This window comes from Haliotis asinina, chromosome 16 (genome assembly GCF_037392515.1).
Source record: "Haliotis asinina isolate JCU_RB_2024 chromosome 16, JCU_Hal_asi_v2, whole genome shotgun sequence".
Lineage (NCBI taxonomy): Eukaryota > Metazoa > Mollusca > Gastropoda > Lepetellida > Haliotidae > Haliotis > Haliotis asinina.
Window position 1 is genome coordinate 40,448,610 of NC_090295.1, and position 23,093 is coordinate 40,471,702.

At 42.5% G+C, this 23,093-nt stretch overlaps 1 protein-coding gene across 1 annotated transcript; it reads right to left on the bottom strand.

Moving 5' to 3' along the window:
- Window positions 1–3,234: 3,234 nt before the first annotated feature.
- On the bottom strand, window positions 3,235–22,518 carry LOC137267768 (uncharacterized). Its single transcript, XM_067802214.1, has 14 exons — window positions 22,449–22,518; window positions 17,460–17,656; window positions 15,831–15,907; window positions 14,970–15,026; window positions 13,761–13,906; window positions 12,968–13,074; window positions 12,475–12,610; window positions 11,467–11,561; window positions 10,930–11,079; window positions 10,162–10,291; window positions 7,522–7,593; window positions 6,201–6,449; window positions 4,800–4,987; window positions 3,235–3,541 (listed from the first exon to the last, which is right to left on the bottom strand). The coding sequence occupies exons 1-14, from the start codon at window positions 22,516–22,518 to the stop codon at window positions 3,281–3,283; spliced, it is 1,935 nt and encodes a 644-aa protein (XP_067658315.1). The 3' UTR covers window positions 3,235–3,280.
- Window positions 22,519–23,093: the final 575 nt, after the last annotated feature.

Sequence of the window (23,093 nt, forward strand, 5' to 3'; positions counted from 1 at the left end):
ATAACGAAGCGCATGTGATACATGTGTTCTCACCTTAGGCAAGTGAGCTTGTTCAAAATCGCCTCTGTTCACCCTGCAGAAAATGGGTACCCGGTAGGATACGCCAAGCATATATTAATGGTTTTATTTTAGCAGCCATCTGCCTCTGCAAACTACTAAGGAAATTGGTTTGACTTTGAAACTGAATCACAAATTTCTGAGAGGATACGTGTAACGTGAGAGGTGTTATGCTTAACGCCATCTTAAGCAGTGATTCTTCTATAACAGGCGCGACCCGTGAAGGGCGGCTAACGGGATCGGGTGGTCAGGTTCACTGACTTGGTTGGTACATGTCATCGTTTCCCAACTGCGTAGATCGGTGCTCATGTTGTTGATCACTGGATTGTCTGTTCCAGACTCGATTATTTACAGACCGCCGCCATATAATAGGAATATTGCTGAGTGCGGCGTAAAACTAAACTCACTCACCTTTGTCGGCTTCGCCTAAGTAAGTTTAGAAACATTCCAGCAATATGATGGCATGGGACAACAGAAATAGACTTCACACACTGTACACATGTTGGGAATCAAACCCGGGTCTTCAGCGTAACGAGCCTAACATTTAACCATACGCTACCCCACCGTCGTCCCCAGTACTCAAGATATATTCGAAGTCGTTAATCGACTCTGATCTTGGAAGAGAAATCTCGTGTAGGTAAGGTTTTCCCTCGTAACCTCATGTGTTCAAAGATAGAAACACGAACAAAGGTTTTACATAATTATTCGGTGCGACGGTAGATATGAGCTACATATCATACAGGTGATCTGACACTGAGAACGCTCAAAATACATCGATACAATCAATAAAAAACATACATCAAACCTTACTGCATTCCTGACTTTCCTCAGCCAAATATACTGAACATCATTGAAAACGCACCACCTGTAAATTTTGAAATAAGGCAATAGAATCTTTTGGAAATGGAAAATTAATGGTGGGAATTTTGATAATAACACACTAGATCGTAAATAACGCTCTACAGTAAAAAACGGATCGTTCGAACACATCATCGAACACATCACATTAAAACAACAAAATTCATGCACATCACACACGAAGGGCACAAATTGCATGCAGAAAGCATGCTGTTCAGGGGTATAAATGACCTTCGGCACAAAACCGTTCTCATTTTCGCAGTACTTTCGTAAGTAAAGTTTTTTCGCCATGCCAAGATTGTCACCAGAGGAACGAGAACAGGCCTTGGGTATGTTGCAGGTCGGCGCTTCAAGCAGAAACATTGCACGACGATTTGGGTGTCATCATTCGACCATTCTGAGGCTTGCTAACAGATACCAACAAACAGGAACCAGCAGGGACCGGCAACGCCAGGTCAGGCACGTGTTACCACCCCTCGTCAAGATCGAGACATTGTACGGCGCCATATTCGGGATCGAACCTTGCCCGCTGCCAGAACCGCCAACGCTGTCCAGGGTCGACGTGGTTTGATCAGTGCTTCCACCGTCCGACGCCGTCTCCGTGCGGCAGGGTTACCTTGTCGACGCCATTACGTTGGACCCATCCTGACTGACAGGCATCGCCGTGAACGCCGACAATGGGCTGAACAGCATCGTGTGTGGTTGTTACGACGTTGGCATGGTGTGGTGTTCTCCGACGAGTCGCGTTTTCACTTGCGAAATGCTGACGGGCGTCTACGGGTATGGCGTCGACGGGGTGAACGTTATCATCAGGATTGTGTTGTGCAAACCGATCGGTGGGATGGAGGCAGCATTATGGTGTGGGGAGGGATAAGTTATCACCACAGAACCGCTCTGATTGTTTGTCGTGGCAGAGTGAATGCCGTTTACTACCGTGACAACATTCTTCAGAACAACGTCGTTCCCTTCTTTCACCAGCATCAAGATCTGCACACATTTCAACATGACAATGCACGAGCCAACACTGCACGTGTTTCGATACAGTATCTGGCTAACAACAACATTCCTCTACTTCATTGGCCTGCATTGTCACCAGATTTGTCACCCATCGAACACTTGTGGGATTACATCGGCCAACGCCTCGCACGTCGTCCGCAGATCAACAACCTTGGGGAACTCGACAATGCCTTGCAGCAAGAGTGGAATGCAGTGCCTCAGGACTTTATTCAGAGACTTATCCGTTCAATGAGGAGACGTTGCACAGCTTGTGTTGCTGCTAAAGGGGGTCATACACGCTACTGACTTTCCATTTTGACCCCATCTTTATTTCATTGTCAGCTGCATTAAATCTTCACTGTTTTGCTTGATTGTTTTTTGCTTCTTTTCTTTATCAAACATTGGTCTACACAAATATGTAAATTTTACATAGACTGCTCACTTCTGCTCTTAGAAATCCACAATTTTAGGGGTGGTGCGTTTTCAATGATGTTCAGTATATTAATGTCTACGAACAAATCCATCCATACGCCCTCTGTCCACACCTCGTTTCATTACTTTATACCGGCATTTTGGCTTTTACATGGGAGACTGATTCTTGTCTGTCTGTGGATTTAAAAATAAAATACTTACAATAAATCAGAACATACAATACGAAGAAATCAAAGCAACGAAAAACCAATTCTAATGAATTCTTATAAAATAATCTGGGCACATTCCGAATATCTGTATTTACATTCCGACTATGCAAGCGTTAAAAGTATTAAAATTATTAAATTATTGAAATTAAAAAATACTTAAAATGATTAAATAGAGATTTTAAGTCTTTATGTATGATGAACTTCTTTATGGCCGGTGTACTCATATAGCACCTCATGCTTGAAGATGGCAAGCGTCTATACCGAAACGTCATACAATAAAGAAGTTGATCTTCCATAAAAAACTTGTAGTTCCTATTGCTTACAATTTCTGGAATGCCCCTCAAACAGTTCCTGATTTTTAAAGCAATATGGTTCTTTTTACGTACGTCTTTCATTCATGAATTGATCGAAATGTAGGATGGGCCAATGCTTCGCAAGTAGAAACCCAATCTCATTTTGTACAACATATTTCTTAATACTTATGGAGGATGGTTTGTTCCAGATCTCCCCGTAAAGAATCTTCAGCAGTCTACGATCTTGCAAACAAGATGTCCTCCATTAACTATGATTAAATACTATCGTTCTGCAGTTATGTTGCACTTTATTACCTGACTAAAATACAATTGTCGAATTAGAAGTATAGCATTACAGCAAACCTTTGAAATATATTTATGTACGCCACAATAATCTCGACCCTCACACAACCCTGTTCCAAACAACACTCATTCCTATTTCGTTTTCTTGACCGCCGGCGGACCTCTGATGTTTCGCCGCAGTAGCTGGATGTGTCTGGTGATGGACGTGATGTCCGCGAGGATGAGTGAACCAAGCGCGATGGTGAGGAGGCAGATTCCGAGATAGCCGCCAACGGCCGCGGTTGTTCTGGAGTCGGGAGCGCTGACCTTCCTCCTCACTGACGACGACAGGTTCATGGTGTCGACCTTTAGTTCCTTTTGTATCTTGATCGCCTTCTCCTTAGCGGCCATCACCTGTATCAAGGAAGACAGAGTTCTCTCCCTTTGTTAATATCGTCCGGTCCTGCCCAGGGCCTCGTTTCACAAAGCAGTAAGTCACTAAGGTAACCTTAGTGCAGTGTTAAAAAATGGGAGTTATGGTTAACCTTAGTAAAGGTTGCTTCGTGAAGGGAGCCCTTGACGTTAGAATTTCTATGTAATGATAACATAACGTTACGAAAAGCATAACTGTGGGCTTTGGTCGTGTTAACGCTGCTGTGGTATCATCGTTTGCACCACTGCTCAACAGGTCTTAAACAGATATTCGGATAATAAATTTATTGAAATGGTTCATGTAGCCACCATTGGAACATTGGTCGGTCGGCCTGTGAAAATAATACAGACAAAATTATCTTAATAATGCTCTTGATTCTCATTTATTGTTATGCTTTTAACAATTTTCGCGTTCTTTGCCAGTGACTGATTATATGACCAACGGTATTCATGACGAGGCGTTTTAGGACAGAGTCGGCGATGTTGGAATTAAATAAAGTTTTTATACAGTTTAGTTTTACGCTGCACTCAGCAATATTCCAGCCATATGGTGGCGGCCTGTCCATAATCGACTCTGGACCAGACAATCCAGTGATCAAGAGCATGAACATCGATCTGCGCAAATGGGAACCGATGACGTGAGTCAAGCAAGTCAGCGAGCCTGACCACCCGATCCCGTTAGTCAACAAGCATAGTTGTCTTTGTCAAACATGAGCTGCTGAAGACCTTCGTGGATCCAATAACATTAGTAGGGACGGTCGGACGATGAGAAACAGACAATAAACATGTTGTCCTGCGTTGTGGTGTTCATAATCTTGTGTATAGTTTGAGAATATGCCAGATAAAAAAATCTTATATTTCCGAAAAAAATAAGTTTGTTTGCTTAATAAGAGAGTTTGAAAGGGCGAGTGAGTTAAGTTAAAATGTTCGCTTAACAATAATCCAGCAATATCAGGGCGCGGGGACACCAGAAATGGTCTTCACACATTGTACCCATGTGGGGAATCCCCGTAACGAGCGAACGCTGTAACCGCCAGGCTACCCCACCGCCCATTGATTGGTTTGAGATGCAGAATAAGGGAAAGGAAGGAACGTCCCATTCGTGCTAGTAGCTGTGAAATAAAATAGAAAATCAACAAATAAAATACACAAGACTGTACGGCACCATGACAGGCCGTATTTGTTTGTAAGCTCCCTGCACAGTATGCCCAACACAATTGTCTCGGGCATCATGTCGTACCTTGGTTTGGTTTTTCTTGAGAGGTTTGGATTTACAGAGGCACGTGCATGCTTTCGTCATGGCGGGCGCTGGACTCGTTGCGTTGTCGTCCAGGTCATTGAAGGTTGTAGAAGCTGGCGTCTCTGTAGTTGTAGAACCAGTGGTGGAAGTCGTGTCCGGAGTGGAGTCTGTTGTAACTGGTCTTGTAACTATAACACAAGACGGTATGTGTCCATCCTCGATATCTCCAGTGTATACGTTCTGATAAGTCTCCACTATACCCTGGATGCACCTACGGCTCAGTCCGATAAATTTATTATCTCCCTTGGCTGGCTTTTTATCCAATCAGGTGTCTACGCTGGGAAGTTGAGCGAACCAATCACGACTCACTTTCGCTTTTCAAATTATCTAACCGATTACACTTGGCAAAACAAACCATACGGAGGTTCTCTGAAAGAAGTAGAAGGAGTTTTTGCATACATTTTCTAAATATTTCGGACCTATCAATGTGTCTGTATGATTTCCCCAAAATCTGAGTCGCACTGCGAGCAAACTTTCGCATTTGCGACCGCTACCTTTGTTGACACTGGCAAGCTCGGTTACAACGGCGACCTAGCTGATTGGCTACTGTGAGACTGCGGAGTCAGCAAAGGAAGGTAATAAAATTATCGGGCCGACCCGTAGATGCGTCCAGGGTATAGTGGAGTCTTATCGGAACGTATACCCTGGAGATATCGAGGATGAAATGTGTCATGAAGGACTTAATAGGAAAAGAAATGGCAGTGGAATTTGAACTGGACACCAACGATTGGCGGGTACTGGTGTGTGCAATGGCGGTCCTTACTTTCGGTTGTATGTAGATTTTTGTAGGTGGAAGTCAGTGCCTTTCTATCCTGTTTATTACAGTGACATTTTCATTTTGAATTCGCAGGCGAGGTCCATGAAAACATGAAATTACATATGTACTGAACATCAAAACAAACGAAAATTTCGAAAAAAAATTAAATCTGATAAAAGTAAGCTTTCATATTTTATGACCTGACCAAATCACAGTTGCGCTTCCTTTGCTATTTAGTATAGAAACACCTGCGTTGTACACATAGCAGCCTTATAGACCTCTGGGTAAAACATTGAGTTTACTATTAATAGAATCTATATACTTATTTACAGCAAGTTACGCCATACATTAATGTTACCACTGGGTCCATATGTTGGTACTGGGCCCTGGATATATGTCCACAGAGCACATCAATACGGCCCAGTATATGGGAAAGCAGTGTGTGTTCCCTGCAAACCTAGGCTACAAAGTGTTGTTTTGGATGTGACTGTTTCGCGTTTATTTCATGGAATGGGAATTACCCCAGCTGTAGAGATGTACGTTCATTTGTGAAACAAGCATACCGACAGGCTATGCTACATTACCATCAGGGGTTGTCTCCTCTTGGCTGCCTGACGTTGTGAAGCTGTTGGGGTGTGACGTCATCCTGTCTGGTACAAGTGTGCTAGAGTCATGCTGTGGCGGGCTGGTGGTGCGGTCGTCAACTGTTGAGTCAGGTTCACTCCTTGTCTGTGCGGTCGATATCAGTGATATTGTGGTGTCTTCCGTTGTGACGACTGGTGTTTCTGTAGTAGTTGTCGTGGTCGTGGTCGTGGTCATCGTCGTTGTTGGTTCTGAAAACATATGTGGCATGCTTCTTTGTTCCTTATATTCCATGTATTCATGGCATGGGGCTACGTAACCAAAGCTTCATGTTTTTAACCTTTGCCAGGCGATAGTTATGTTATATGCTTGGGACTCCTTTCACGAAGCAACCTTTACTAAGATTAACCTTAACTCCCATTCTTTAACAATAGACTTAGGTAACCCTAGTGCAGTGTTAAAGAATGGGAGTTAAGGTTAAACTTAGTTAAGGGTGCTTCGTGAAAAGAGACACACATGTACGCGCGGTATGTAATGAGCCTCAACTTTACACCAACTCTACATGTTCTCGGTGCTTTGTGAAAGGAGACACACATGTACGCGCGGTATGTAATGAGCCTCAACTTTACGCCAACTCTACTTGTTCTCGGTGCTTTGTGAAAGGAGACACACATGTACGCGCGGTATGTAATGAGCCTCAACTTTACACCAACTCTACATGTTCTCGGTGCTTTGTGAAAGGAGACACACATGTACGCGCGGTATGTAATGAGCCTCAACTTTACACCAACTCTACTTGTTCTCGGTGCTTTGTGAAAAGAGACACACATGTACGCGCGGTATGTAATGAGCCTCAACTTTACACCAACTCTACTTGTTCTCGGTGCTTTGTGAAAGGAGACACACATGTACGCGCGGTATGTAATGAGCCTCAACTTTACACCAACTCTACATGTTCTCGGTGCTTTGTGAAAGGAGACACACATGTACGCGCGGTATGTAATGAGCCTCAACTTTACACCAACTCTACTTGTTCTCGGTGCTTTGTGAAAGGAGACACACATGTACGCGCGGTATGTAATGAGCCTCAACTTTACACCAACTCTACTTGTTCTCGGTGCTTTGTGAAAGGAGACACACATGTACGCGCGGTATGTAATGAGCCTCAACTTTACACCAACTCTACTTGTTCTCGGTGTTTCTTTTCATGTGCGTATGCCTTGCAATACAGCCCAATGATAACGATTTGAAACTATGATAGTTCGTAAAACAACATTTATTCTAAATTTAATAATAAAATTCTGAGATTTAAAACTAACTCACCTTCATTGGACCATGTTCCTCTGATGCCGATATAACTGCGACCCACGTCGACCACCCCTGCGTAAATAGAATCTCATCCAGTTAGGTGTGGACGCAAAACCCCGTTAACATAATACATCCGCATGCGTGCTTGCTGCTTGTTCTAACCCACTGGAATACAATGCCCCAATTTAAGATATTGCTCTCAGATGCATTCCACCAGTTCATTTTCCCGTAATGCCGAACGCCACGCAGGATAACTAACCACGAGCCAGAGGTTCGAACAATCGGCCTTCGAACAATAGCTCTTCCGGCACATCTTCAGCTCAATAGGCTATAAAAGATGACTCAGTCTTACTACGAATGCATTTATCGAGGCAATGAAATTCTGGAACGGAACGAAATCATTCCAATAATCCAATAAGACCAATAATCTCACAGTACGCTTTCGTTGTCCTGGGACATCGAACACTGGCTTCACACCCCAGTCTCAGGGTCTCATCTAGCGGTGGGCCTGGTTATTCACAGTGGGCCTGGTTACCTTTGGAACAACGCATGTCTGAAAACGTGCATTTTGTCGCATTCCAATGAGCACACTCGCCTACCCAGAGTTCCATGCGGCGAGCTAGTATACATGTCAAAATATTGATTACAGAGCTGTCTCGTTTCCTGATCACTTTGTTCCGTCCTATTGCGCAACTTAGTGTGATAACCAGTCCATATTTTTTAGACACTGTAATTTAACTGGACGTATAAATGTTAATCAGTATGTACTGATAAGTCTACACAGTTGTATATTGCAACACTAAGCTGCTTCTAACCCTAGCAAACACGTCGTACAGCGTGCTCTGTCATACAGCTAGCTCTGATGAACATAAACCTGGAAATCGTGGAAATCTCAAAACGAGACTGCTGCTAGAAATTTTGGCGATCTCAGACGGAACTGATATTACATCAACTTCATTGTGCGTTGCAGAACTACGCTGAATAAGCGCAAAAAATACATATCAGGTTTAACCAGTGAGCCAGATGCATTGTGAATCATTTTACGATCTCACCAAACAGGGGCAGTCTGTGATTCCATAGTTAAGGTACGCTGCCTCAACCTCGACATAAAGTATAGAATGACGGTGTTATTAAAGTTTAAAATTAGAATTCACTTGCAAATACCATTTTCTTATGAAACAAGGAATTGGAATTCAGTTTAACCAGAGTTGTTTGTTGTGCCAATTTACACAATTCTGACGAGAAAATTCGGATCGGCTGAAAAGTAGGTCAGTGACTGAGACTTATGTTTCGGTATGTACATCTTACACAGTCTACACATAATGTACACATTTCATAACTGTTTCATTTTTGATGGGTCTACGCAGTTATTTCAATATCGTTGTTAAAATGGTTCAAATTATCCTAAAACGCGTAACACTATTTCGATTTGCGTAGCGATCTTGTGTTTACAAGGGTTGTACGGCTCAAAGTGCTGTCATCGAAGCCGAATGGAGAGAAAACGACGCAGCCAGTGTGAAATATAAATATGTATTGTCATAAACTTTACTGACACAACTGTAGAAGAATATTTACGTAACAGTGTAAAACTATATGAAACCCTCGCCGAATGGCTTGGGTTTATGCCAGTCTCAGCTTATTTATGAATATGCGCGTAAGACAAGAGAAGAGTCCGGCCACGTGATATGCAAATTAGCCTGTGGCAGTGATGTTATGCAAAGTCATCGCTGTGCCTCCAAAGAGGGACAAGCCCTAGGTTGTGTTCATACTGTCTATGATTGGTAGTATATTTTTAAAACGAATCATCACAGTTGCAAGACGTCCATATGAACGTAGATCATTGTCACAACTGCCCAGAATACCACGTACTTATTACCACAGCGACACAAATATGTAATACTTATTCCTATCTTGTTATGTATAGACTGCACGGAGCAGCAGGTTTGAAGACTGTTATCTCAGAACAGCTCTCTATTTGTGAATGTACGTTTCGGCGAGAACCTACAACACGTCAGACGTCACCGCTGAGAACTGTTCGATGGCATTGGCACTGGTTATTCTCGTAAGCCATTCATGAACAAACCACATATGTTTGGAAAGAAAACCAGGCTTTTTGGAGAGTTAGCTTCTTTATTGTAATGACTGCGACGTTTCCGTGTAGGTAGTAACATCTCATGCATGTGATCATCTGTCATCTTAACAACTTCAAAAATTCATTCACTCGATCTCCACCCCCCCACGCGCGCACGCACGCACGCACGCACGCACGCACGCACGCACACACACACAAAAACACACACCACCCCGCCCTAGTCTACATCCATCCGGGGTAGAATTGTAGAATTGATCTTCTTACATTCTTGTTGTAAGATCCGGGGAAGAATTGTAGAACTGATCTTCCTTCATTCTTTCTGTAAGAACAGACTAATGGGATCGGGTGGTCTGGCTCGCTAACTTGGTGGACCGCACGTCATCGGTTCCCATTTGCTTAGATCGATACTCGTAGTGTTGACCACTGGATTGTCTGGCCCAGGCTCGAGGTACTCGCTCACTCCATTGTTCCTGTACATGCTTCTGGTTCAACTCATAGCAGCTCATATGATACGGTGTGCAATCAGCACGGAACTGGGGGAAAGCTAGTGATGCTGGTCTTACCTGTACCTGAGGAGCCGAAGAAGACGAACGTAGCCCTGTGGAGGGTACAGTTATGTGGGATGGGCTCGATCGTCACACAGGAAGTCAAGATGGACCCGACCTGCCATGCTGCTTCTCTTCCGTGCACTGTCTAAACAGAGATGATATCAGGTAAGCCAAGTGTATAGGCTCAGCACGCATATTACAAGGTCAGTATTGTTGTCAGTATTTAGTTCAGGCACGATGTCACGTCACCCCTATTGTTACAGTGTGCGATGACTCACTGTTGCCAGACTACTGTTGTCTTGTAGCCAGAATCCTCAAACAAATGCAATCTACCATATACAATCCACTCATTCGACAGGTCTACCACTCATCTACCAACTAGTTTACTTATTCAGGTTCTCACACGCTGCATATTAAAGGTGGATTTCTGAGTCTATATCCGCTATTATTGTCGTGATGACCTCTAGTTCTAAGTCTCAGTGACATGGCTGACAGTGGTGTCATGGACCGTTACTCATGCTTATAATAGTTTGTCTGTACTATTTACAGGTGGAAGAACGCGGCTTTACGTAACATTCATTCCCTCATGATGTCCCTCACAGTCTCTGCAGGGCCCTAATTCGCCCTAAGGCGACACGCTTGGATAAAGTATGTGAGACCCATTTCTGGTGTCCCTCATCGTAGTATTGCTAAACTATTGCTAGGAGCGGCGTAAAAAAACCTCATTCAATCATGGGGCGACACTCGCTCATGCAAAACGCCAACTGTGGATATTTTACGTACCCGCGATATGTTTCTAATGCCATTACAATCCTCGTAGAAGACGACGTTGTATTCGGGACCAGAGACGTTGAAGTAGGTGTTGGTGAGACTGCATTCCTCGTCTTCGCATACCTTCATGTGGGAGATGTACGACGGCCTCTGTAATGCTACCTTGAAAATAAAATAGAACCATGCTGTAATATACAAAATTATATATCTGTGAAGTGATGGGGAATCTACATCATTAAGAAAGACGGGACGCCTAACAGTGCTGTTTCAGCTGTTTTTAAAACACACACACACACACACACACACACACACACACACACACACACACACACACACACACACACCTATATATATATATATATATAGTATATGCAGGGAGGGAGAGAGAGAGAGAGAGAGAGAGAGAGAGAGAGAGAGAGAGAGAGAGAGAGAGAGAGAGAGAGAGAGAGAGAGAGAGAGAGAGAAAGTTCGTGCCCGCAATACGTGTACATGCATTCGTCATTTACGGGCATGCATGGTTAACTGACACGGGCACTTTAGTTCATTTACCATCGTGCTACTGTGGCTGTCGTTCACGGTTTGCTTAGCAATTTCCTTCGTCCCTGTAAAGGCTCTTTCTGTAAACTTCTTGAACATCCAGTAATCTGGGAGGAGATAAATCACCTGATAACGAAGGTCGCACACAAACCAGACAAAATGACTTTGCTCGCGTGCCCCACCGAAAACCCAGGTAGCGTACCCACATCTAGTTTTTTAGTGACTGTGTTTATGTAGACTGACATTAAGGCTTGAGTTTCTTCTTCACTCAAGAAACCCATGTTGTCGAGTTATTTGCGAGAATCTCTCGACATACGACTTGTAAGCGACTTGAAAAGAACACAAATACAGTCTTTGTTACTACAAGCAACTGGTTCGTCTGCTACAAGTAGATACTCTGCTATCGTGAGACCGCACCAAAAACTAAACTTAGGTGTGGAAATGACGTCATGCATATGATCTGGATCTGAACATATCAAGTGGTATTTCATATAGTGTAGTACAGAATGGGAAACTCAGGTATCAATATGTACTATTCATGAAATTCCCCAAACTAAAATACTGTCATTTCTGTGGAGTTTTTGATGCCGTGTCATTCGATCGGAATGCAAAATTGTAAACTTTGAAGCGGTTGATTACTGGTAGATCTTGATAGAGTGTAACAGGGATTACTGTCTCCCCTTGATATAGTAATACTAGTAATAGTACGCGAGGATGTTAACTCCTGTATTGTATTCACCCTAAAATTCTAACGCGCAGTAGGTAGAACGACACAGTGATCACGTTGGCGGTAATGTAGGCTATACTGTTGCATGGTCCCGAGCTGTACAGGGCCAGCATATATAAATCAGACCCCTTAGTCTCGAAACATTCGTAGCCCTAAAAATTCTTAACTTTGATCGTAGCCATTGTGTTAAGAATGGGCTTAAGAAGTTCGTAGGGCTACGAACGTTTCGAGAATAGCTAGCCAGCTCTATATTTCTGACCTTGTGACATTCGGCTAATAATGGCAAGACTTACCTTTGACGTCATACACGCTTGTGACATTGTACCCTCCGCATGTCTGGTTCGTATTGCCTGTGCATAAAGAGCTACACTTCCGGTCATCTAGTGGGTGCTTGTCTTCAGGTTTCCAAGAAGAATCGTACTGTGAGTTCTGAATGTAATTGAAATTCCAAAATCCCTGATCAGATATTTGTAGAAACAGGATTTTCTTTATTTTCCTCTGCTTTTATCACGGGTTACTGAGGTTTCCTATCTCGCTGATAGCTACTTCTAACTTAACAATTGTGGATAGTCACAAAATAAAATATACAAACTCGGCCTTGGAATCATTTAGTTGAAACTTAATTCAAAAGGAAATCCATGGGTCAAATGCTCAGCCAGAGCTGGATTGAAAATTGTTTCTCTAGTTATCTCTGTGTATGGCGACATATACCCAAAGCGAAAGTATTTCTTTAAAGTGGAACATTATTTTTCTGAGCCAAAGCAAAAAGAATGAGCGGTATACTACCCAGATCGACACATGTGAAGTACGAATATAACGTAAACACAACTCCACTGATGTGCATTTGCCGTCTCTTCTTGGGCTCGGTTCCAGATCGAAACAACCTTTGTAGCCTGTTTAACAGAAACAGTGTAACAGTCAGTATTGCGATTATCAACAATCGTTTTGGTAAACGTCGTACCCTTTTCTTGCTATGATTTTCTGAAAAGATGCCTTCTACGACGTCATTGCCATTCCCTTTACCACCATAGAACATCACCGCCATTGTGTGTTAGCTGTTGCAATTAGCTGGCAACTAGGTGTCGTTGTTAAAACGCTTAGTCATTAATGCAGGTGTCGTTGTTAAAACGCTTCGTCATTAATGCAGGTGTCGTTTTTAAAGCGCTTAGTCATTAATGCAGGTGTCGTTGTTAAAACGCTTCGTCATTAATGCAGGTGTCGTTGTTAAAACGCTTCGTCATTAATGCAGGTGTCGTTGTTAAAACGCTTTGTCATTAATGTTTTGTATAAAATATTATTCTTTTCCTGATACGTTAGTTCAAAATGTTGGGGTCATGTGGATTGAATGCAGTTATTTATTACGTCTTTTGTTCGTTAATATTTTGCTCCATTATTCGCCTTTTACGACAGACATGGTTTACTGAAGACTAACTGTAACATGGATCTTTACGAGTGCCAGATCTCTATCTGTTTGTCCTTGTGCCGAATAAATCCTATTCAAGGCAAGAAGACGTATATATTTTCAGAGTTGTGATCATTGAATTGGTCAAGTTTGAAAGGAAAGACAAGTCAGATATACCTGTTTTGGGTGGTTGGACATTGTTACCCGGAGTAGGAAGCAATATCCGCTCCCGTGTGGGGGTGTGGTCGAAGTAGTAGGTGCTGTCATACATCATCGTCAACATCTTGCGCTCGTTCTCTGTCGTCAGTACAAAACCTCCCATTCTGACAAAAGATATGCAGCATTTTCATCTACAGAGGCATATCCACACAAGCCCGGTTTAACAACCAACGTCAAACACATTTATATCTACAGAGGAGATGGGTATAGTGTGTTACCATCTGTACAAACCTGGTTTAATCGCCGATGTCAAACAGATTTACACCACAGGGGCAATGGGCAAAGTGTGTTAACATCAATTTTGTAAACTTGGTTTAATCACCGACGTCAAACACATTTACATATACAGAAGCATAATGTGTTACCATCCATTATATCAACTTGGTTAAATCACCGATGACGAAAACATATTATATCTAAGGCAATGAACATAGTGTTACCATCTGTACAATCATGATTTAATCACCGACATCAAACACATTTGAATTTTCAGAGGCACATCTACACAAACCTGATTTAATCACCGACGTCAAACACATTTACTTCTACAGAGGCAGTGGACTTAGTGTGTTACCATCTATACAAATCTAGTTTAATCGCCAATGTCCAACACATTTTCATCTACAGAGGCAATAGACATAGTGTGTTACCATCTATACAAACCTGGTTTAATCATCGACGTCAGTCACATTTACAAGTACGGAGGAGAGTGTTAATATTAGTTTTATCATCGACTATGCATTCATTCTTCGTCATTAGGTTATCAGAAACATGGTGGACCTCCTCTCATCCAACTAATACAGCACCTGTAGCCCGTTTGATTTTATCTGAGATTTGTGTCATAATTTTGGACACATAATTTTGGAAAAAGTTGTTCAACAAACGATCATTATTTTGGTGTCACTTTTCGTTTTTCCGCCAGGTGTGCGAAATTACCTGTCTGTTCTACCAGCAAGTGTATCTCCCCGCCCCTACCCCCCCCCCCCCCCCCCCCCCCCCAAACGCCACCACCAACCGCCAAATTGCAAGAATGTGTGAACAAAATGACGATCTGCATTACTCGCGTGTCCAAAATAAGAAGGCAAATGATCAGAGTTGGTCTGTTGATTTCATGTGACTGTGCAGAGGTTTTTAGTATTGTTTTTAGTATTGTACACATCAGCGCACCTGTCCAGCTGTCTTCCAGTCACATTGCCAAATGTCTGGTCATCACAATGCAGTGTCCTGGAAACAGAATAATGTCCAAGGTAAATAATCAGACATCTAAAATAAAGCAAAATAATGAACTTCTTCAGGCTTAAAATAAAGTCAAGGGTTTCGTCTAAGTATAAAATCAAGTCAAAGTTTTTCGTCCAGGTATAAGAACAGGAGAAAGTGTATTGTCCAGGTATAAGATTAAGTCAAAGTGTTTCTATCCCGGTACAATATCAAGTCAATTTTTTTCATCTAGGTGATCAAATCAAAGTTTTTCGTGCAGGTATAAGTTCAAGTCAAGGTCTTTTTTTCCAGATATAAGATCATGTCAAAGTTTTTTTTCATCCTGGTACTTCATCAAATCAAAGTTTTTCATTTAGGTGATCAAGTCAAAGTATAAAATCAAGCCAAAGTGTTTTATCCAGGTATAAGAACAAATCAAAGTTTTTCTTGCAGGTATAAGATCAAGTCAAAGTCATTTTAACTGACTGGCTAATGACCTCTTTGTGAAATGCCCAATGCCGAAAATATGAAATGTTTTGTTTACGACGGTTTTATGACTGATAGGTGGGATTTAATATGTGGAGACATTCTTCATTTAAAAGAATATGATGTTTGGTTATCTAAAATCGTTAATGTTTTGTCTACTTTCTACTTGTTTGCAGCCTCTGAGAATACCACATAGGCCCATCGAACATACTTGATAAGCTTGGTTCCGCCCAAAAAGGCTCAATAAAATATTAGAAAACGTTCAGCGTATCGCTCTGTAGCAGCACTACAGTGGGTAACATCTTTGCAACTATCGTGAGTAATTCTATGCTGAATCACACCTACCTTGAATCGTTTACCATCTTGCACCCCTTCACGTTGAGCAGCTCATCCCCGAATAGATTGTACAGCACCAGTTCAAGCTGGGCAAATGAATATTGAGAAGACAAGAACGTGACAAAACCATGTCAAAACACAAACCGCTGTTTATATTCTTGTTTTGTAAGAATATGTAACACGTATGATAATGGCACCGTGGTAGACTAAGTCTCTGAATATATATTCAATTTTGATAGTAACAGACAAACCCATTTCAATTGAAAAGGAGATCCAGGGAGACCAGAGACTTGCTTCATTTAAGGCTTTAGCACCGCGGAGAAGGCTTGGCATTAAGCAAAATAATGTGGTTCAGGGGCTGTGAGACAGAATAGTACCACGGGTGTTTATGTTGAAGTGCGAGGATAGGAACTGTTTGCTGTATTCAAACTGCAGAGATGTGAAATTATCTCCCATAGGGATCTCTGTAATTTTGTATTCACGAGAAGCTTTAACGGGAGAAACGTATTGGCAAAATGGAGCTAGGTTTGGCATGGCACGGAACAAAAAATCCTAATTGAGATTATAGCTTACATACTTCGTTTACTTGAAAATTTGGATAATTTGTAGTGGGTGCAAATATTTTGTTCTTGGGGAGGATCTTTCAACACTTGAAGGGAAACTTTATCTACTGAGGGGAACGTTCTACATGCGAATGGAAATGGCATCGATTGCGGGGAACGTTCAACACTGTAAGGGAACTTTATTAAACTATGGGAACGTTCAACAATGGATGGGAACTTTATTCAAATGTGGGAACGTTCAACAATGGATGGGAACCTTAACCAATTGAGGGGAACGTTCAACAATGGATGGGAACTTTATTCAAATGTGGGAACGTTCAACAACGGATGGGAACCTTAACCAATTGAGGGGAACGTTCAACAATGGATGGGAACTTTATTCAAATGTGGGAACGTTCAACAATGGATGGGAACCTTAACCAATTGAGGGGAACGTTCAACAATGAATGGGAACTTTATTCAAATGTGAGAACGTTCAACAATGGATGGGAACTTTATTCAAATGTGGGAACGTTCAACAATGGATGGGAACCTTAACCAATTGAGGGGAACGTTCACCAATGGAAGACAACTTGATCAGTTGTGGGGAACGTTCAACACTAGAAGTGAACTTTAAACAATAGTGCGGAACGTTCAACAGTAGAGTGGAACATTAATCAATTGAGAGGCACATTCAACACAAAAAGGGAACTTGAAACAAGTGTGGGACACGTTCAATACTGAAAGAGAACTTGGATCAATTGTGGGCAACGTTTAATACTGGAAGTGAACTTAAATCACCTGGGGACAACGTTCAATGCTGGAACTTTAATCAGTTATGGAGAACGTTACATACTGGACGGGAACTTGATTCAACCGAGTGGAATGTTTTACGCTGGAAGGGAAGGAAAAATGGTACATTAGAAAAGTTCTGAAATACTAAATAAGTCAACTACACATTCTTGGGACTGTGTGTTTGAAGTGCTCTCAAGGGTTCTCCTGCATTTTGTCTACTTAATGGATCTGGTGCTTGGGATCCACAAGACGGTTGATGAATGACACCGTGCCATAACGTTTAAGGATTAAACAGTCTTACCTCAACGTTTCTGTACGATGTCAGGTTGTCTATGGTGGGGCTACGGAAGTTGCCTTTGATGCTGTGGTTACGGAAACTGTCTTTCTCGTCCATGACACATTGGTTGACCGCCCATAGGTCCCTGGAGGAACTGAACCACAGCTGTAGAGGGTCATACCGGCCACCAGACCGCGCGAGCAAGAGAAGTCCCTCGTCGGCTGAAACACAACGGTCCCTCGTCACACCTCATCAGTGGTGAGCTAGTGTTCAGAAGATCGCTTCTGCTATGACATATAGGAACAGTATTTTTCAATATAATAACTGGTGATAGGCAGACGGGATTACTATCCACGATAATAGATGTACATACGGAATAATGTTTATGGATATGACTGATGGTAACTGCATTTAATTTTAAAACACAATCTGGTGATAAATACGCATGTTGGAAACAATCAATTTCTTAATTTCTATTCGTTTCGTCAGATGTTTTGTATGCATCCCATATATATTCAAAAAACCCAATCATATTTCGTTTTTTCCTCAAAGACATGAAAATGGTGACACCCGAGGGTTATGAGGTGAATTTGAATAGTGGGAGCAGGAGAGGCTGCGGTAGATAGTGCGGTGTTTTTTAAGGGTCAAATAGTTTCTGAACAACACACACCAGTCGTCGTTGTGAACAAAAGATTCAAGGCCCGAGTTGCTGTTTGTTGTACAACAATGCACAACGCAGATGTAGTAGTTCGCACGACAAGGACAGCATGTTTCAAAATCTCAATCTGAAGACATCGCTGACGTCGGAAAACACTTTTCACAAATACGACTCTACATATACATTCATAAACCTATTTATCTAGCCTCATGTAAGAATGTCGAGTTTTGATTGGTCCACGTGACTCTGATCAAATACCATCACGATCACATCCATCACGATCCGCCAGCGGGAGTATACGACTTTTATCCTCCCGCTACGCCTCGGTGACGACGCGAGAAGTGAGAAAAACGTGCATCGACAAGCCTTTAGTAACGTGCGGTGCATTGAGGTCAAACGATCAGCTGGTTACAACATGGCGTGTTGTCTTGTTTTGATTTAGTGAAAACATTCAGCTAGATAAATGCGTTATCACATCGTGTCGAGGGAAATACGGGGTTTTATCTGTCCCGAGTAAGGTTGTATTCCCAGAGCTGGAGGCACGATGTGATAACTTATAATATAACACACGCGCTCACACAGGCTCACACACATTACCCTCACAAGCATACACACACAAACGCAAACATACATACACAAAGCCACACACAAACATATCAAACATATACATAGACACACATACAGACACACGCATACACGTAGACACAAGAGAATGAACATATTCATAGACACACTTATACACATACAAACACAAGGACAAACACAAACATACACGTACACAAACATATTCAAAGACACACTGACATACATAAAGACACTCACACACGGGCACACAAACGTACACATGTGAGTGAGTGAGATTAGTTTTACGCCGCACTCAGCAATAGTCCAGCTATATGCCGGCGGTCTGTAAATAATCGAGTCTGGAACAGACAATCCAGTGATCAACAACATGAGCATCGATCTGCGCAATTGGGAACCGATGACATATGTCAACCAAGTCAGCGAGCCTGACCACCCGATCCCGTTAGTCGCCTCTTATGACAAGCACAGTCACCTTTAATGGCAAGCATGGGTTGCTAAAGTAAAATTATTTCTGTTTGGAGAGAGGCCGACGAAACGTGGAGTCCGGAATGTCTAAACGTCTTGAAATGTCCTGTCACGGCAAGTGTAATGTTTTGGGGATGTACTGGTTACAATGGTGTTGGCGTACTGACTCCGGTCGAAGGAAATATCAACTCTGGCAAGTATATTGATGTACTGGATACCAATATGTGGCCTATTTTAGCTGACCCGTGAAGGTCCCGGGGTAGAATAGGCCTTCAGCAACCCATGCTTGCCATAAAAGGTGACTATGCTTGTCGTAAGAGGCGACTAACGGGATCGGGTGGTCAGGCTCGCTGACTTGGTTGACACATGTCATCGGTTCCCCATTGCGCAGATCGATGCTCATGTTGTTGATCACTGGATTGTCTGGTCCAGACTCGATTATTTACAGACCGTCGCCATATAGCTGGAATATTGCTAAGTGCGACGTAAAACTAAACTCACTCACTCACTCACTCCTATTTTAGCTAAAGAATTCGGAGACGGCCCCTGGATATTTCAAGATGACAATACGCCTATACACGATCTCGGAAGACCACTTCCTGGAAAACTAATAATAACATCCCAGGAATGGACTGGCCTGCACAATCCCCGGACATTAATATAATAGAAAATGTGTGGAGATGTGTAAAAAATTAAACTTCAGAAACGCTGTGAAAACATCAACTCCCGTGAGGATTTAATAGCTGCTGTACAGCAAATCTGGGCCGCTCTTCCACAAGTGTACATTCGGAGTTTATACCGGTCGATCCCAAAGAGAATTAGAAGTGTTATAATCCAGAAGGGTTTTATTACCAAATATTAACAAGTTTCGGTAGGTCACTGCATCTGTTTTTATTCTACGACGTATTTTTGTTGAGCCCGTTTGGCTCAACACCGGTGACGTCAGCCATGTTTGTTTGCAATACTTATGGCACGTCACTGTACATGTACATGGACAGGTGCGGTTGGGTAGTTGAGAGGTTAAAGCGTTCGCTCGTCACGCCGAGACCCGGTACTGCATGGGTACAAAGTGTGAAGCCAATTTCTGGTGTTTTAAGCCAAGACATTGCTGCAATATTACTTTTAGCGGATTTACACAAAAGTCACTCACTCACTCACATACACGGACACACACATACACACCGCTGTGCGGAAAGTGACAAAAATCTTCTCAGCATTCCAAGCTTAAGTACGAAACAAGAGTGAAAACGGGTGGAGAATTGTAACCGAGGCCAGCACCGATCAGCTCTATGTCTGTGAACTATTGATTGTGAACATACTCCAGTTTCCACTGGAAGTATAAAAAGGAAATGAATACTTCGTTTCCATAGTAACACATCAATAATTTGAAGAGTGACTTTTAATGCCTTAGTGCAACATCAGTTTCAGCAGGTGCATTTGTGGTGGACGAGTTGGTAATCTGGTTTAAAACAATTGAAGTAAAACAAAGCAAATACATTTATTACAAAATAGGCACTTAGTTGCCATGGTTACATCTTAAGTGCAACTGATAAGAAGGCGGCGTATTATGAGTAAGTGGACTGATGTTAAGTAATCCGACCCGTGAAGGTCCAGGGTAAAATAGGTCTTCAACAACCCATGCTTGCCATAAAAGGCGACTATGCTTGTCGTAAGAGGGGACTAACGGGATCGGGTGGTCAGGCTCTCTGACTTGGTTGACACATGTCATCGGTTCCCAATTGCGCAGATCGGTCATCATGTTGTTGATCACTGGATTGTCTGTTCCAGACTCGATTATTAACAGACCGTCGCCATATAGTTGGAATGTTGCTGAGTGCTGCGTAAAACTAATCTCACTCAATCATACCGGCAGTTAAGTCATCCGATGTCAGAGGTATGACAATAAGTCATAACAATTATGTGAAACATCCGAGGATCTCTACGGGTTACGTCTGTGATTGGAGGCTTCAACAACGACCCGTTCCTCAGTCAAACGAGATCTCTCCAAACAATCTCATATAAGAATACATATACTAAACTGCTGGTGACATGTATACTTTCCAGAAGCGTATAACGGGGGTCGCCTTTGGCCCTTTTCCAGGGCGCGGCCCAGTTTGGCCTTCGAAACGGTTGGACGTTGACGTCGGCGCGCCAGACTTCCCGACGTCTTCCATTGGAGGAAAGACGTGATAAAAATGGTACTGTCGCGGTGTTTTGCAGGTGAGGTTAGACAGTTACGATATGTGCATGTATAGAATTTGGTGACGGCACCCTGGTTTCTGTACATCGATTGGGACACGCATTATCGAATGTAGACTTGACGTCGTCGATAATACGGCTAGAAATAATGGCGATGTGACGTAAAGCATACTAAACCCAACTCTTAAGTATGGTACGTACAATTGCCGTGGATGCAGACTTGATCTCGTCGCTTTATGACTAAAATAACGATGCGACACAAAACTTAACACAACCCGTTACCGCCTTAAGCGCCCTGTGCGGTGCCTATCATTAACATTTTGTGTCTGCAGAAACCTTTTCCAAAATCTGCAAATTACAGATCAACACACACTGGCTTTCTCTCGGCGACTTCGACCCGTGAAGGTCCCGGGGTAGAATAAGCCCTCAGCAACCCAAGCTTGCCATAAAAGGCGACTATGCTTGTCGTAAGAGGCGACTAAGCGGGATTGCGTGGTCAGGCTCGCTGACTTGGTTGACACATGTCATCGGTTCCCAATTGCGCAGATAGATGTTCATGTTGTTGGTCACTGGATTGTCTGTTCCAGACTTGATTATTTACAGACCGTCGCCATATAGCTGGACTATTGGTGAGTGCGGCGTAAAAGTATACTCAGTCACTCTCGATGACATCTACTAGCCTGAAACACGGAACATGGCTCCTGGGCTGCCATCACACTTCAGACGATGCATACCAAGCCTATCACAAATACTGCTTTGATAATGACAATAAACGAAGTACATTGACCAGGTGGAATATTTAGTTTGCTGGGGCGTTAGGTGTTAGTTCCAAATCCGTCCAATGTCTCGCGGGATAAAACTGATCATGCTCCTAACGACTGACAATAGCATCTAAATTCCTTGGTCCTTCGGTTTTGGGACATACGATAATTAGTCAGTAGACGTGGACAGGTTTTATGCATTTTTAAATACTGAACGTATTTTGTTTGTACCTGGCATGACCTGTTCCATAATATCGAAAAGAATATTGTTGTAACTTTTTACACTTTCCTTTAATAAAAAAAAAATCTTACTAAATTCTTACAGACGCTTTGAAACACACTTACCATTTGTTGTGGTCCATACGAGAAGAACACAAATCAAACCGACGAAGTCAACATTTGAGTGCAGCTCCATGTTGATGGGCAAACAATGAAATGTCTGTCTCAGTAATCCCTATACACACACTGTTACTTGCGCAGACATGGCCGATTTCAAAATGGCGGAGTCAAACCAGAGAAATATGATAGACCGAAGGCAGTGATAATGAATATTTAATTTAGAAGGATAGCGTTTCATTCGAAAGGTTAAGGTATCACTGTAAGACCTGAGACTGAAGTTGGTTGTTTTTTTGTTTCTTTAGAAATATCAGAAATATTAGAGTTGTGCGGTGACCGTCTGTAAACATTCCAGTCTTAAGCAGACAATTCAGTGATCAACAGCACGAGCATCGTTCCACACAAATGAAACGCGATGGAGCCTGACTACCCGATCCCGTTAGCCGCCTTTTCATGAGTTGCTGAAGTCAATACTGACCCGAGTTTTCACGGCAATGGGATATTCAAGTGATTATACTACAAAGAGTTCTCGCCATTTAATTACAACACATAATTGTTCTACTAGTGTTTATTCAGATCACATATTTCAGAGTGCGATTTTGGGGTTGAAGGAACCTCTGCCCCGACCATCCTAAACCAATGTAAAGCATGGGA

What these genes read in the sequence shown, in the direction of transcription:
- LOC137267768 (XM_067802214.1), bottom strand. Translation starts at nt 22,518, where the DNA reads ATGGAGCTGCACTCAAATGTTGACTTCGTCGGTTTGATTTGTGTTCTT. An exon ending in AAGCGTGTATGACGTCAAAG is followed by an intron (nt 11,562 to 12,474) that starts GTAAGTCTTGCC and finishes ATCTCCTCCCAG; the next exon opens with ATTACTGGATGTTCAAGAAG. An exon ending in TCAAGAAAAACCAAACCAAG is followed by an intron (nt 3,542 to 4,799) that starts GTACGACATGAT and finishes TCCTTGATACAG; the next exon opens with GTGATGGCCGCTAAGGAGAA.